The 15,088-nt window shown below is 56.0% G+C and overlaps 1 protein-coding gene across 3 annotated transcripts in view; it reads right to left on the bottom strand.

Moving 5' to 3' along the window:
* Positions 1–13,014, bottom strand: part of ATL2 (atlastin GTPase 2) — a 92,002-nt gene extending 78,988 nt beyond the window's left edge. For all 3 annotated transcript variants that reach the window (XM_029061301.2, XM_039912249.1, XM_029061308.2), the window contains exon 1: positions 12,813–13,014. In XM_029061301.2, coding sequence (XP_028917134.1) covers positions 12,813–12,975 — 163 coding nt within the window. In that variant the 5' untranslated portion in view covers positions 12,976–13,014. The remainder of the gene's footprint in view (positions 1–12,812) is intronic.
* Positions 13,015–15,088: the final 2,074 nt, after the last annotated feature.

The raw sequence follows: 15,088 nt of genomic DNA, 5'->3' as shown, positions 1-15,088 counted from the left end.
CAAAAATTGAAGCCATTACACATGAGCTTCCCACCTCAGTATGCTAACACCCCAAACCACTCTGGGGTCTGTGTGTGCAGGTTTTGGGGGATGGAAGGGGGACGGGGTGCCCCACTCAAAGGCTCTGTTCCGGGTCAGGTCTGCTGCTCACAGATGTGCAGATATAAATCTTCATTATCCCCAACCTCTTCTCTTACCAACAGCTATCATCTATATGGATGTCCCAAACGCTTAGTAGAGTGTTCTGCACACAGTGAGTGCTCAATAAATATCACTGATGACGTTCCTCCGGTACTTCTATAATCAACGGTATTCATTGAGTACTTACTGTGTGCAGACCACTGCTCTAAGCATCTTGGAAGATTACCATTCAGAGCTGGTAGACATTCCCCACCCCCAAGTTTACCCTCCAAACCGACATTAAAATAAATGACAGATAGGTACCTAAGTGCCATGGGGTGAACATCAAGTGTTTTAAAGAGTACAAATCCAAGTGCCAGGGTGAGGCAGGAGGGAGAGGGAGTAAGGAAAATGAGGGCTTAGTCGGGGAAGGCATCTTGGAGATGTGATTTCAATTCAAATCCACCATCCATCCGCCCTTCTCCATAACGCTTTCAAAATATCAAATATTCCAGGAAGCATTCCCGATCGTTTTCTTCCCCTTAGATCAAGGTACTATGGAGGCAGGGATCGTGTCTAATTTGCCCTATTACACTGTCTCCAAGCAATTAGTACGGTGCTCTGCACGGCATCCGTACCAATAGAGGTGAGCGACCGACTGCGCAATAGCTTCTGGCTGGGGGAGCACCAACACAGCTCCTTAAACAATCTGCTGCGTGGGTTTGAGAGCTTAGCACATAGTAAGCGCTTAAATACCAACACTATTTTTATCATTAGAGGGAATCAGACAGCAATACTGGGCTCTCCCCACCCTGCCCCACTGTTCCTGGTGGCCAGGGTCCCACGGCCAGAGGGCAATGCAGCTCACCACAGCCAAATGAAAACCTCTGGTCCCAAATCTCGCACCACGCCAGGCTTCCCGAATTTCCGATTCCCCTGATCCCAGGCAGAGGAGGGAAGTGTTGGAACCCAAAGACACGGGGCGGGTCTCAGGAGCAGCGGACCAAACCTCGCCGCCGCCGAACTGGGGGGGCCCTGACCGACCCGCCCCTCCGCTCGACCCCACCTCCCCGACAATGGCACGCACAGAGCAGCAACGGCTTTGGAGAGCCAATTCGAAGACACCATTAAAGAAGTACACCCAGTGCAAGTCTCGTTCACCCCACACATCCGATCCGTTACCAAGACCTGCCGGTTTCACCTTTACAATATCGCCAAGATCCGCCCTTTCCTCTCCACCCAGACGGCTACCTTACTGCTACGGGCTCTCGTTATATCCCGGCTAGACTACTGTGTCAGCCTTCTCTCTGACCTCCCTTCCTCCTCTCTCGCCCCGCTCCGGTCTATTCTTCACTCCGCTGCCCGGCTCATCTTCCTGCCAAAACGATCTGGGCCTGTCACTCCCCTTCTTAAACAACTCCAGTGGTTGCCTATCGACCTCCGCTCCAAACAAAAACTCCTCACTCTAGGCTTCGAGGCTCTCCGTCACCTTGCCCCTTCCTACCTCTCCTCCCTTCTCTCTTTCTACCGCCCACCCCGCACGCTCCGCTCCTCCGCCGCCCACCTCCTCACCGTCCCTCGGTCTCCCCCATCCCGCCGTCGACCCCCGGGCCACGTCCTCCCGCGGTCCCGGAACGCCCTCCCTCCTCACCTCCGCCAAACTGATTCTCTTCCCCTCTTCAAAACCCTACTTAAAACTCACCTCCTCCAAGAGGCCTTCTCAGACTGAGCTCCTCTTCTCCCTCTACTCCCTCTACCGCCCCCCCTTCACCTCTCCGCAGCTAAACCCTCTTTTCCCCCTTTCCCTCCGCTCCTCCCCCTCTCCCTTCCCATCCCCACAGCACCGTACTCGTCTGCTCAACTGTATATATTTCCATTACCCTATTTATTTTGTTAAGGAATTGTACATCGCCTTGATTCTATTTAGTTGCCATTGTTTTTACGAGATGTTCTTCCCCTTGTCTCTATTTATTGCCATTGTTCTCGTCTGTCCGTCTCCCCCGATTAGACCGTAAGCCCGTCAAACGGCAGGGACAGTCTCTATCTGTTGCCGACTTGTTCATTCCAAGCGCTTAGTACAGTGCTCTGCACAGAGTAAGCGTTCAATAAATACTATTGAATGAATGAATGAATGAATCTTAACTGACGCCACTCGGCTATAACCGGTTTCATTTATGAATACGTTCTGACGACTTATTTTGGTTCGGATCACCCACGAAGAGTCAATTACTGAGCATTTTCGGCGCCCACTGCCGTAAGCACTTGGGAGAGTACAATACAGAATGGAAACGTGGAAACAAACACCAGAATGGGAAGACAATTTAAGTGCTTATGGAACTATTAGTGCCTCATATAGGAAGCACTTACTATGTGCTAAGTGCTGGGGTAGATACGAGGTTGTCAGACTGGACACACCGTCTCTGCCCTATATAATGTTGGTATTTGTTAAGCGCTTACTATGTGCCAAGCACTGTTCTAAGCGCTGGGTTTAGATACAAGGTCATCAGGTTGTCCCACCTGGGGCTCACAGTCTTCATCCCCATTTTACAGATAACTGAGGCCCAGAGAAGTGAAGTGACTTGCCCAAAGTCACACAGCTGACAGGTGGCGGAGCCGGGATTAGAACCCACGATTTCTGACTCCCAAGTCCGGGCTCTTGCCACTGAGCCACGCTGCTTCTCTTCTATATTGGGCTCGAAGCTTATCTTACCCCCATCCTACAGATGAGAAAACTGAGCCCCAGAGAGAGGGATTGACTTGCCCGGAATAGTGGCAAAAAGCTGGGATTGGAACTCAAGACTCATTGTCCTGCGTTCCTTCCACTACACCATTCTGCCCCTCTTTCCTTCTCGATTTTAGCATGAACGAGGCCGATACTCAGCCAACGTGTATTTCCTTTCAAATCCCACATCCACTGAGCTACATCTCCCAGCTAACAGTTCTTATTCAGGGAAGCAGCGTGGCTCAGTGGAAAGAGCCCGGGCTTGGGAGTCAGAGGTCTTGGGTTCTACTCCCGGCTCCGCCACTTGTCAGCTGGGTGACTTCGGGCAAGTCGCTTAACTTCTCTGTGCCTCAGTTACCTCACCTGTAAAATGGAGATGAGGACTGTGAGCCCTACGTGGGACAGCCTGATAACCTTGTATCCTCTCCAGCGTTTAGAACAGTGCTTTGCACATAGTAAGCACTTAATGCCATCATTATTACTATTATTATTCAAACTAAGACGGAAAGGTAAATGTGGCCTAGTGGAAAGGTAGAGCACGAGGGAATGGGAGTCAAGACCTTGGTTCTAAACCCAGCTCTGCTGGAAAGAGCACGGGCTTTGGAGTCAGAGGTCATGGGTTCAAATCCTGGCTCGGCCACTTGTCAGCTGGGTGACTTTGGGCAAGTCACTTAACTTCTCGGTGCCTCAGTTCCCTCATCTGTCAAATGGGGATTAAGACTGTGAGCCCCACGTGGGACAACCTGATTCCCCTGTGTCTACCCCAGCGCTTAGAACAGTGCTCGGCACATAGTAAGCGCTTAACAAATATAACAAATACCAACATTATTATTATTAAGTCACGTAATTTTCTGGTGCCTCCATTTCCTACTAAGCAGAACGATGATAATAGTAAAACTGGCATCTATAAAGCATTTGCCGCGGGCCAAGCACTGTACCAAGCATTAGGGTAGTTAAAAGAGGGACCCAGAGGGAGGGACCCAGAGGGAGGGACCCAGAGGGAGGGACCCAGAGGGAGGGACCCAGAGGGAGGGACCCAGAGGGAGGGACACAGCCTACTCTCAGCCAGAGTAGGAGGTATAACAGGTATTTAACCTCCAGTTTACAGCTGAGGGAAGTGAGGCACTGAAACGTAAAGTGACTTGCCCAAATTCGAACTGCAGATAATCGGCAGAGCGAGGATCGGAACCCAGGTCCTCTCATCCCCCGGCCTGTGCCCTTTCCACTAGGCCGCAGTGGGAGGGCGACTGTCAGATCTGATTGCACCGTATCAACCCCAACACTTAGCAGAGGGCCTGACACACACACAAAAAGTCTAAAGGAGAAGCAGCACGGCGTAGTGGATAGGCCTGGCAGTCAGAAGGTCATGGGTTCGAACGGCAGCTCCGCCGCTTGTCTGCCGTGTGACCCCGGACAAGTCGCTTCACTCTGCTGGGCCTCAGTTACCTCATCTGTAAAAGGGGGACTGAAACCGTGAGCCCCACGTACAACAGGGACTGTGTCCAACCCCATTTGCTTATATTCAATAGCATTTATTGAGCGCTTACTATGTGCAGAGCACTGTACTAAGCGCTTGGAATGTACAAATCGGTAACAGACACAGTCCCTGCCCTTTGACGGGCTTACGGTCTAATTGGGGGAGACGGACGGACAAAAACAATAGCAATAAATAGAATCAAGGGTGTAATTATATTCCCCCAGCGCTTAATATGGTGCCTGATACATAGTAAGCGTTTAACGAATATTATTAATTATTATTAACAACTTCCATAATGATCATCAGGCCATGGTTCCACCACCCCCAGCTGTAAAATGGGGATAAAAATCCTTGTTCTCCCCCGCCCCCTTAGGCTGTGGGCCCTCTGTGGGTCAGAGGTTGTGTCTGGATCTGAGAAGCAGTGTGGCTCAGTGGAAAGAGCCCGGGCTTGGGAGTCAGAGGTCAAGGGTTCGAATCCCGACTCTGCCCCTTGTCAGCTGTGTGACCATGGGCCAGTCACTTCACTTCTCTGTGCCTCAGTTCCCTCATCTGTAAAATGGGAATGAAGACTGTGAGCCTCACGTGGGACAACCTGGTTACCCTGTATCTCCCCCAGCGCTTAGAACGGTGCTCCGCACGAAGTAAGCGCTTAACAAATACCTACATTATTATTATTGTGTCCGCCCCAGGGCTCAGCACAGTATGCAGCTCACAGTAAACAAACAATAAATACAGCATTAACAACTCAGGATTGCTTTTTGAGCACTAAGAAGGTAGAAGATTGGTTGCAAGGCAGCCGTGGGGGAGCTGCACTCCGAAGGGAGGGGAATTCTGCTTAGTAATCATGTCTCTCTCTCTCATGATGTCTCTATCTTTCATTTTCTGCCCATTTTTTCAATTCTCTACTTGGCCTTTTTCTTCATTCCCTAGTTCCCTTTTTCCCCCCGGCCTCACTCCATCCCTTATAGTTTTTATCTGGCTGCTCTTTTCCTAGCTTTTATCATATAATATTGGACTCTGTCCTACACGAGTTCAAATTCCATTTACTAAGATCCCAACTGTTAGGGTACGTTAGATAGTACAGGTTGAGTGTGGAAAATAATTTACTCGAGTAATTTAACAACACAGGTGGAAAGAGCAGAGGCCTGGGCGTCAGAGGACCGGGGTTCTACTCCCAACTCTGCCCTGCACGTGTTGTATAATAACGTTGGTATCTGTTAAGCGCTTACTATGTGCAAAGCACTGTTCTAAGCGCTGGGGGGATACAAGGTGATCGGGTTGTCCCTCATGGGGCTCACAGTCTTCATCCCCATTTTATAGATGAGATAACCGAGGCCCAGAGACGTTAAGTGACTTGCCCAAAGTCACACAGCTGACAAGTGGCGGAGCCTGGATTCGAACCCATGACCTCTGACTCCCAAGCGCAGACTCTTTCCACTGAGCCACGCTACTTCTCTATGACCTCGGGCAAGTCACTTAACGTCTCTGCGACTCGGGTCCCACATCCGCAAAATGGGGATTCGATACCTGCTCTCCCTCCCACTCGGACGGCGATCCCCTCGTGGGCCCCGATCATCTGGCACCAACCCCGGCATTTAGTACAGTGCTTGGCACATAAGCGCGTAACAAATACCACAGTCATTATCACTATCATCGCCAGAGATTTTCAAGCTCTTCGTGTTTGTGACCTGCCTAAAAGAGGTGGGTTCACCTTTACCGGGAGGAAATAAACTCGGGTTCCACCTTAAAAACTAGATTGCCGACAAAATTAAAGAAAGAAAAATCAGAACAGGAGCCGACAAACTCAGAGAAGAAATGACCAGCCAAAAATCAAAGCCAACAATTCCAGGGTCATCACTGCCCCAGGCACACAATTTTAAAAGTTCCCCGCTCTCTCTCGTCTCGTACGGCCTCTATTTTTGGCCCTGACTCGAGCGCCGGCTTGGCTTCAAAAGGGGCTTTCGTCTATCAAGCCGTTCTTCGGCCAGTAAGCACGGCCTTGCGACTGAGACAGCGTCTCTAGACCGTCAACTCCCTCTAGACTGTGCGCTCGCTGTGGGCAGGGAATATGTCTGTTGCCGTACCGTACTCTCCCAAGCGCTCCGTGCAGCGCTTTGCACACAGTAAGTGTGGCTCCGTGGAAAGAGCCCGGGTTTAGGAGTCAGAGGTCCCGGGTTCTAATCCCGGCTCTGCCCCCTGTCAGCTGTGTGACTTTGGGCAAGTCACTTGACGTCTCAGTGACCTCAACTGTAAAACGGGGATTAATAACAAGGTTGGTATCTGGTAAGCGCTTCCTATGTGCCGAGCACTGTTCTAAGCGCTGCGGGAGATACAGGGTAATTAGGTTGTCCCACGTGAGGCTCACAGTCTTCATCCCCATTTTACAGGTGAGGGAACTGAGGCCCAGAGAAGTCCAGTGACTTGCCCACAGTCACACGGCTGACAAGTGGTAGAGTGGGGATTCGAACCCGTGACCTCTGACTCCAAAGCCCGTGCTCTTGTGAGCCCCACGTGGGACAACCTGATTCCCTCGTATCTCCCCCAGCGCTGAGGACGGTGCTCGGCCCATAGTAAGCGCTTAACAAATACCAACGTTTTATGAACGTCCCACACTGCTAACCGTAGGAAGATGAGACGAGTTGAGAGGGAGCCTCCCAGTCACACAGCTGTCCTGATTTATAAGCTGCTTTTACCAAGAAAACTCTAGGGATCCACTCCCAGAACGATCGCGGACGGAGAGCGGGACGTTCTGGGAGAGATGCTTGTGTCCACCCCAGCGCTTAGTACAGTGCCTGGCACAGAGTTAAGCGTTTAAAAAAATACGATAATTACTATCAGATGCGCCCGTGGCGTCGCCGTGGGTCGGACCCGACTCGACGGCAGGCACGAGACGGGATTCCGAATAAAGCTGCCCGAAACTCGCCACCGGCTACTCACACCTAAAAACCCAAAAGCTCCGTCGAGAAGAAGTAAATTCTTCTTCCGATCCAAATTAAAACCCCAACTCCACTTCATCGCTGAGATAGCGGGGGCTTGACTTTAGCCTGAACTTCTCGGCTAAACGAGGCAATCGATCAAGCAGTGGTATTTATCGACCGCTTACTACCGTGCGCGGAGCACCGTACTGAGCGGTTGGGAGACTCCAAAGTTGACAGACACGCTCCCAGAGCAGTCTTTCCTCATCGGTCATCGCGCCTGCCCAGCATTTGATTTTTTCAGAGGCCGAAAACTCCGAAACGCTACCCTTGAGAGACGTCTGCCTTGAAAAGTCCTTCGGCAGAATCACAGTATCGCTTCTAAGCTTTCACGGTGCCGGTCTCGGAAGCCTTGGAATCAAAGATACGCGACTTGGAGAAGTTTAACCCAGGCCACGAGAATTAAATCTCTTCCCTACAGTAGATTCTTTTAGGCAAACACACCTACAGAAGCCTGATTATCTGCTCTGTCTCAAGTGTTTCGGTTGGCAGGCTAAGATTTAACAAGTTTCGCGGCCAGTGTTTTTCGCCTTTAGCAAAGGGCATCTTAAGTGAAGTCATTCTCTCCCTCCTCTATCTTGTAGCAGCATGTAGGAGGCCGCTGGAGACCGGGATCTTTTTAAAGGTGATCCACCTTTATTCCCCTCCCCTTTCTAATTAAACTCTGCAGGATATTTCACCATTATAGGCCATACCCACTTGGGCATTTTCCAGAATTTCCCAAACTAAATCACTGCGCAGCCCGGATCCGGAGTATGGAAGGACGAGAAAAATACGGGCAAAAGGCTGTAAGCTCCTCGTCACGGGCAGGGAACGTGCCTAATTAATAATAATAATAATAACGTTGGTATTTGTTAAGCGCTTACTATGTGCACGGCACCGTTCTATAAGCGCCGGGGGTAGATACAGGGGAATCAGGCTGCCCCACGGGAGGCTCACAGTTAATCCCCATTTTACAGATGTGGTAACTGAGGCCCAGAGAAGTGAAGGGACTTGCCCACAGTCACACGTCTGACAGGCGGCGGAGCCGGGATTCGAACCCTCGTATCCCAAACATCTGGTAGAGTGCTCAGCACACACTAAGTGCTCGATAAATACCATTGACCGAAAAGGATTTAAAGAGGAAGCAGGGCGACCCCGTGGAAGGAGCGCAGGTCTGGGAGTCAAAGGCCCCGGGTTCTAATCCCCGGTGCGCCAGCTGCCCGCTGCGTGACCTTGGCCAAGTCACTTTGCTCGTCTGTGCCTCAGTTTCCTCGACTTAAGAAACGGGGATTCCGTTCTCCCACCCGCTTGGCCCGTGAGCCCCACGTGCGACAGGGACCGTAGCCGACCCGATCGACCCGTTTCTCCCCCCCGCGCTTAGACTCCTAGTAAGAGCTGAACCGCCACCACGGAACCGAGAACGAAAACCGCCGCCGAAACTCGGGGACGAAACGCTTGGGAAATTTCAGTGTATTTCCCTAAATAGCCATTCAAGTGGGGTGGGGGAACCCGGCAGCTCTGATCCTTTGAAAAACAAAACCAAACTTCACGTTTGCATTTTAAAAAGGATGAGGACCCTCTCCCCCAACAGAATAACTGCTGAAATTTACGACTCCGGAGCCTGGAAGCCGAGTTGCCCCCCCCCCCCCCCCCCCCCCCCCCCCCGTTTGGAGGAGCGGATCCGTGACGCCGGCCTTCTGCTGCACCTCACTCTCCCGAGCGCTTAGTACAGCGCTCTGCACCCTGTAAGCGCTCAAGAAATCCCACCGATTGCTTGAGGGAGGCTCCCCCCCAACCCCGGCGGCGGGGCGCTCGAGTTTGGGGGCGCACGCGAGGTGACACTGGACGTTTGTACTGGACTCTCCCAAGCGCTTAGTACAGTGCTCTGCACCCAGTAAATTCAATCGCAGTGGCTCGGTGGAAAGAGCTCGGGAGTCAGAGGACGAGGGCTCTGCTAGCGGCTCCGTCCCTTGTCTGCTGTGTGACCTGGGGCAAGCCCCCTCACTTCTCTGGGCCTCAGTTTCCTCGTCTGTAAAATGGGGATTAAGACTGTGAGCTCCACGGGGGACGACCCGACTACCCGGTATCTACCCCGGCGCTTAAAGCAGTGCTTGGCACGTAGCGAGCGCTCGATAAATAGTAAGCGCTTAACACCATCACGAGGTACTTTCCGAGCGCTTAGTCCAGTGCTCTGCACACAGTAAGTGCTCAGTACCGTCGAATAAAGAGTAAGCACTTCCAAATATCATCATAATTATTATCTATCGGGGGGGGTCCACCGTGTGCCGAGCACCGTGGTCAGCTAAATCGCACCCACGGCTTGGGGGCGGCTGCCCCGGCCCCTGGTGGGAAACGCCGCGGCATAGTAACGAAAATAATGACGATATCTGTTAAGCGCTTGCTATGTGCCAAGCACTGTTCTGAGCGCTCTGTTCTAAGCGCTGCAGAGTGGACAGAGCCCGGGCCCGGAAGTCAAAAGGTCGTGGGTTCTAATCCCGCCTCGGCCCCTGGTCTGCTTTGTGCGGCCTCGGGCAAGCCGCTTCACTTCTCTGGGCCTCAGTCTCCTCATCGGTGAAATGGGGGTGAAGACCGGGAGCCCCACGGGGGACGGGGACTGGGTCCCACCCGATTTGCTTGTATCCACCCCGGCGCTTAGTACAGTGCCCGGCACCCAGGAGGCGCTTAACCAAAAACCACGATCCTTATTGTGGTTTAGTAGGTGCAGAGCACGGTCTTAAACGCTTGGGAGAGTGCAGGGCGAAAAGGGCTGCCCGCAAGGAGCCCGTTGTCGGGCAGGGATCGCCTCTACTGTTGCCTAAAGAGCCCGGGCTTGGGAGTCGGAGGTCGTGGGTTCCGATCCCGCCTCTGCAAATGTCAGCGGGGTGACCTTGGACAAGTCACTTTGCTTCTCTGGGCCTCAACTCTAAAACAGGGATTAAAGCGCGTGAGCCCCACGAGGGACAACCTCATTACCTTGTATCTCCCCCAGCGCTTAGAAGAGTGCTTGGCATACAAGAATAATAATAATAATAATAATGGTATTTGTTAAGCGCTTACTATGTGCCGAGCACTGTTCTAAGCACTGGGGGAGACAGAAGGTAATAATAATGTTGGTATTTGTTAAGCGCTTCCTATGTGCCGAGCACTGTTCTAAGCGCTGGGGGAGACACAGGGGAATCAGGTTGTCCCACGGGGGGCTCACAGTCTTCATCCCCATTTTACAGATGAGGTCACTGAGGCACCGAGAAGTGAAGTGACTTGCCCAAAGTCCCACAGCGGACAAGTGGCAGAGCCGGGATTTGAACCCACGACCTCTGACTCCAAAGCCCGGGCTCTTTCCGCTGAGCCACGCGGCTTCTCATCAGGTCATCAGTGGTCCCCTGTGGGGCTCCCAGTCTTCATCCCCCTTTTCCGAGTAAGGTCACTGAGGCCCGGAGAAGTGAAATGACTTGCCCAAGGTCACCCAGCTGACAAGGGGAGGAACCGGGATCGGAACCCGCGACCTCCGACTCCCAAGTCCGGGCTCTGGCCACTGAGCCGCGCTCCTGCGCATAACAGGTGCTTCACAAACACCAGCCTTAGGAGCAGTCCTTTCGGAGCGCTTAGGACACCGCTGTGCACCGGGGAAAGCGCCGAATAAACTCTCAAGAAGCAGCGTGGCTCAGTGGAAAGAGCCCGGGCTTGGGAGTCAGAGGTCATGGGTTCGAATCCCGGGCTCGGCCACTTGTCAGCTGGGTGACCGTGGGCAAGTCACTTCACTTCTCGGTGGCTCAGTGACCTCCTCTGTCAAATGGGGATGAAGACTGGGAGCCCCCCGTGGGACAAACCTGATTCCCCTGTGTCTCCCCCAGCGCTTAGAACAGTGCTCGGCACCTAGTAAGCGCTTAACAGATACCAACATTATTATTATTCTCCGGGCCTCCGGGCCCTCCGCCTGCCAAAAGGGGATACGGCCCGGGATCCCACCTGCCGACCTTGTGTCCCCCTCAGCGCTCAGAGCGGCGCTTAGCCCCTAGTCAGGGCAGCGCCTGGCAGCTAGTAAGCACTTAACGAATACCGTTATTATAATCACGAAGTCCCTTCCCCGCGCCGGGCCTCAGTTCCCTCATCTGCCAAATGGGGTTGCGGCCCGGGAGCCCGCCTGCTGACCTTGCCTCCCCCTCCGCGCTTGGAGCGGCGCTTGGCACCTAGTAAGCGCTTAACCCATACCGTTATTATAATTACGAAGTCCCTTCCCCGCGCCGGGCCTCAGTGCCCTCGTCTGCCGAATGGGGATGCAGCCCGGGAGCCCACCTGATGACCCTGCCCCCCCTCCCAGCGCTTAGAACAGTGCTTGACACATAGTAAGTGCTGACGAAACCCCATCATTATTATGATTATGATTATGATTATGATGATTATCATGAAAAAGTCGCTTACCTTCTCCGGGCCTCAGTGCCCTCAACTTGCCAAACGGGGGATACAGCCCGGGAGCCCCCCCGCTGACCCTGCCTCTCCCGCAGCGCTTAGAGCAGTGCTTGGCACCTAGTAAGCGCTTAACCCATACCATTCTTATTATAATTATGAAGTCGCTTCCCCGCTCCGGGCCTCAGTTCCCTCATCTGCCAAATGGGGTTGCAGCCCGGGAGCCCCCCTGCTGACCTTGTCTTCCCCCTCAGCGCTTAGCACCAAGTAAGAGCAGCGCTTAGCACCTAGTAAGCGCTTAACCCCTACCATTATTATTATAATGAAGTCGCTTTCTCGCTCGGGGCCTCAGTGCCCTCATCTGCTAAATGGGCATGCAGCCCGGGAGCCCCCCTGCTGACCTTGTTTCCCCCTCCGCGCTTAGAGCGGCGCTTAGCACCTAGTCAGAGCAGCGCTTAGCACCTAGTAAGCGCTTAACAAACACCCTTAATTAGTATGAAGTCGCTTCCCCGCTCCGGGCCTCGATGCCCTCGTCTGCCAAATGGGCATGCAGCCCGGGAACCCCCCTGCTGACCTTGTCTTCCCCCTCAGCGCTTAGCACCTAGTAAGCGCTTAACCCCTACCATTCTTATTATTATAATGAAGTCGCTTTCCCGCTCGGGGCCTCAGTTCCCTCATCTGCCAAATGGGCATGCAGCCCGGGAACCCCCCTGCTGACCTTGTCTTCCCCCTCCGCGCTTAGAGCGGCGCTTGGCACCTAGTAAGCGCTTAACCCCTACCGTTCTTATTATTATAATGAAGTCGCTTTCCCGCTCGGGGCCTCAGTATCCTCATCTGCCAAATGGGCATGCAGCCCGGGAACCCCCCTCCCGCTGACCTTGTCTTCCCCCTCCGCGCTTCGAGCGGCGTTTAGCACCTAGTCAGAGCGGCGCTTAGCACCTAGTAAGCGCTTAAACCCCTACCATTCTTCTAATTATGAAGTCGCTTTCCCGCTCCGGGCCCGAGCGCGCTCCACCCGCCGAAAGGGGAGGCAGCAGCGTCGTCCCGTCCCCGTCCCCCCCCCGCCCCCCCGGCGCTCAGCGCCGTGTCGGGCCCCGGGCGAGGGGGGAGGCGGGCGTGGCGGGGGCCTGACCTGCGGCGCGCGGGGGCGGCCCTCGAGGCTCCCTGGCGGCCCCGCTCCGGCGGCGCCTCTGCTGCTGCTGCTGCTGCTGTTGCTGCTGCTGCTGCTGCTGCCGCTGCCTGCGGGCGACCCCGGCCCCCGCCCGCCCCGCGCCGCCCGCCGGACCCTCCGCCATCTTGGGACGATTTAAAATTAACTCCCCGCTGACGTCACACCCCACGCTTTATCCGCCCCCCGACGCCCCGACGCGCGCCCGACGCGCCGGGTCCTAGCGCCCATCCCGCCCCGACGATCGGCCGCGCCCTCCGAAGGCACCTTCCCCCCCCTCCGCCCCCGGAGACCACGCCCCCGGACCCGCCCCCTGGCCAATCAGAGGCTCCCTCTGCGAGACCACGCCCCCTCCTCCGCCGCCCCCTGGCCAATCCGTCGTTCCCTCTGTGAGACCACGCCCCCTTCGGGGCCCGCCCGTGACCACGCCCCCGGACCCGCCCCCTGTCAATCAGCCGCTCCCTCCGTCAGCCCCCTCTCGAGAGGCCCCGCCCCCGGACCCGCCCCCTGGCCAATCAGAGGCTCCCTCTGCGAGACCACGCCCCCTCCGCCGCCGCCCCCTGGCCAATCCGTCGCTCCCTCTGTGAGACCACGCCTCCTTCAGGGCCCGCCCGTCACCACGCCCCCGTACCCGCCCCCTGTCAATCAGCCGCTCCCTCCGTCAGCCCCCTCCCGAGAGGCCCCGCCCCCCGGACCCGCCCCCTGGCCGATCAGAGGCTCCCTCTGCGAGACCACGCCCCCTCCGCCACCGCCCCCTGGCCAATCCGTCGTTCCCTCTGTGCGACCACGCCCCCTCCGGGGCCCGCTCGTGACCACTCCCCCGGACCCGCCCCCTGTCAATCAGCCGCTCCCTCCGTCAGCCCCCTCTCGAGAGGCCCCGCCCCCGGACCCGCCCCTGGACGAGCAGACGCTCCCTCTGCGAGACCACGCCCCTCCGGGACCGCACCCTGACCAATCAGACGCTCCCTCTGCGAGACCACGCCCCCTAGGCCCCGCCCGTGACCACGCCCCCGGACCCGCCCCTGTCAATCAGCCACTCCCTCTGTGAGACCACGCCTATAGGCCCCGCCCATGACCACGCCCCGGACCCGCCCCTGTCAATCAGCCGCTCCTTCCGTCGCCCCCCGAGAGGCCTCGCTCCTCCTCAGGCCCCGCCCTTGCCCCCGCCCCCTGACTAATCACCCGCTCCCTCTGTCACCCCTAGAGACGACGTCCCCTCAGGCCCCGCCCATAACCACGCCTCCATTTGGTTGTCTGTCTCCTCCAGGCCACGCCCCCGAACACGCCCCCTGACCAATCATCCGCTCCCTCCGCCAACCCCCTTTAGGGCCCGCCCGTAACCACGCCCCCTATCCAATTATCTGCCCTGTCCCTCGCCCCTCCTTCCGATGCCACGCCCACTTCGGGCCCCGCCCATAACCACGCCTCCATTTGGTTCTCTGCCCCCTCCTTCAGCCCCCCGCCCAGGCCACGCCCCCTGGAGACATCCCCGTCCAATCATCCGCTCCCTCCGTCAACCCCCCCAAGAGGCCACGCCCCTTGCCAGTCACCCACTCCCTCCGTCAGCCCCTCCCCGCTTTCCATAACCACGCCCCTGACCCGCCACCGACCAATCATCCGCTCCCTCTGGCAGCCCCCAGAGAGCACGCCCCCATCCGGCCCCGCCCGTGACCACGCCCCCGGACCCGCCCCCTGACCAATCAGTCGCTCCCTCTGTGAGACCACGCCCCCTAGAGCCCCGCCCACACCACGCCCCGGCCAATCGCCCACCCCCTTCAGAGGCCCCGCCCCCTCGGGCCCCGCCCACAACCACGCCCCCTGCCCGTTTCTCCTCTCCTTCCTTGGCCCCTCACCGAAGCCACGCCCCCCTGACACGCCCCCTGGCCGATCGTCCGCTCCCTTCGCCGGTCCCCGACGAGGCCACGCCCCCAAGGCCCCAGGCCACGCCCCCCACCGTTTCTCCAGTTCCCTCCTCCAATCACCGCCGAGGCCACGCCCCTAAGACCCCCGTAGCCACGCCCCCTAGTGGCGAGGCCCCGCTCCGGTTCTCCCCTGTCTTTCATCGGAGACCACTCCCCCTCGGAGCCTGGCTCTAATAATAATAATAATAATAATAATAATAATAATAATAATAATGTTGGTATTTGTTAAGCGCTTACTATGTGCTGAACACTGTTCTAAGCCCTGGGGGAGATGCAGGGCTCTTATCTTCCTTAGTTCACCTTCCCCACTTTCTGCTA

Source organism: Ornithorhynchus anatinus, chromosome 1 (genome assembly GCF_004115215.2).
Source record: "Ornithorhynchus anatinus isolate Pmale09 chromosome 1, mOrnAna1.pri.v4, whole genome shotgun sequence".
In the NCBI taxonomy this organism is placed as follows: Eukaryota; Metazoa; Chordata; class Mammalia; order Monotremata; family Ornithorhynchidae; genus Ornithorhynchus; species Ornithorhynchus anatinus.
The sequence above is the reverse complement of the archived record's forward strand: the minus strand, read 5'-3'. Positions and strand labels throughout refer to the sequence as shown.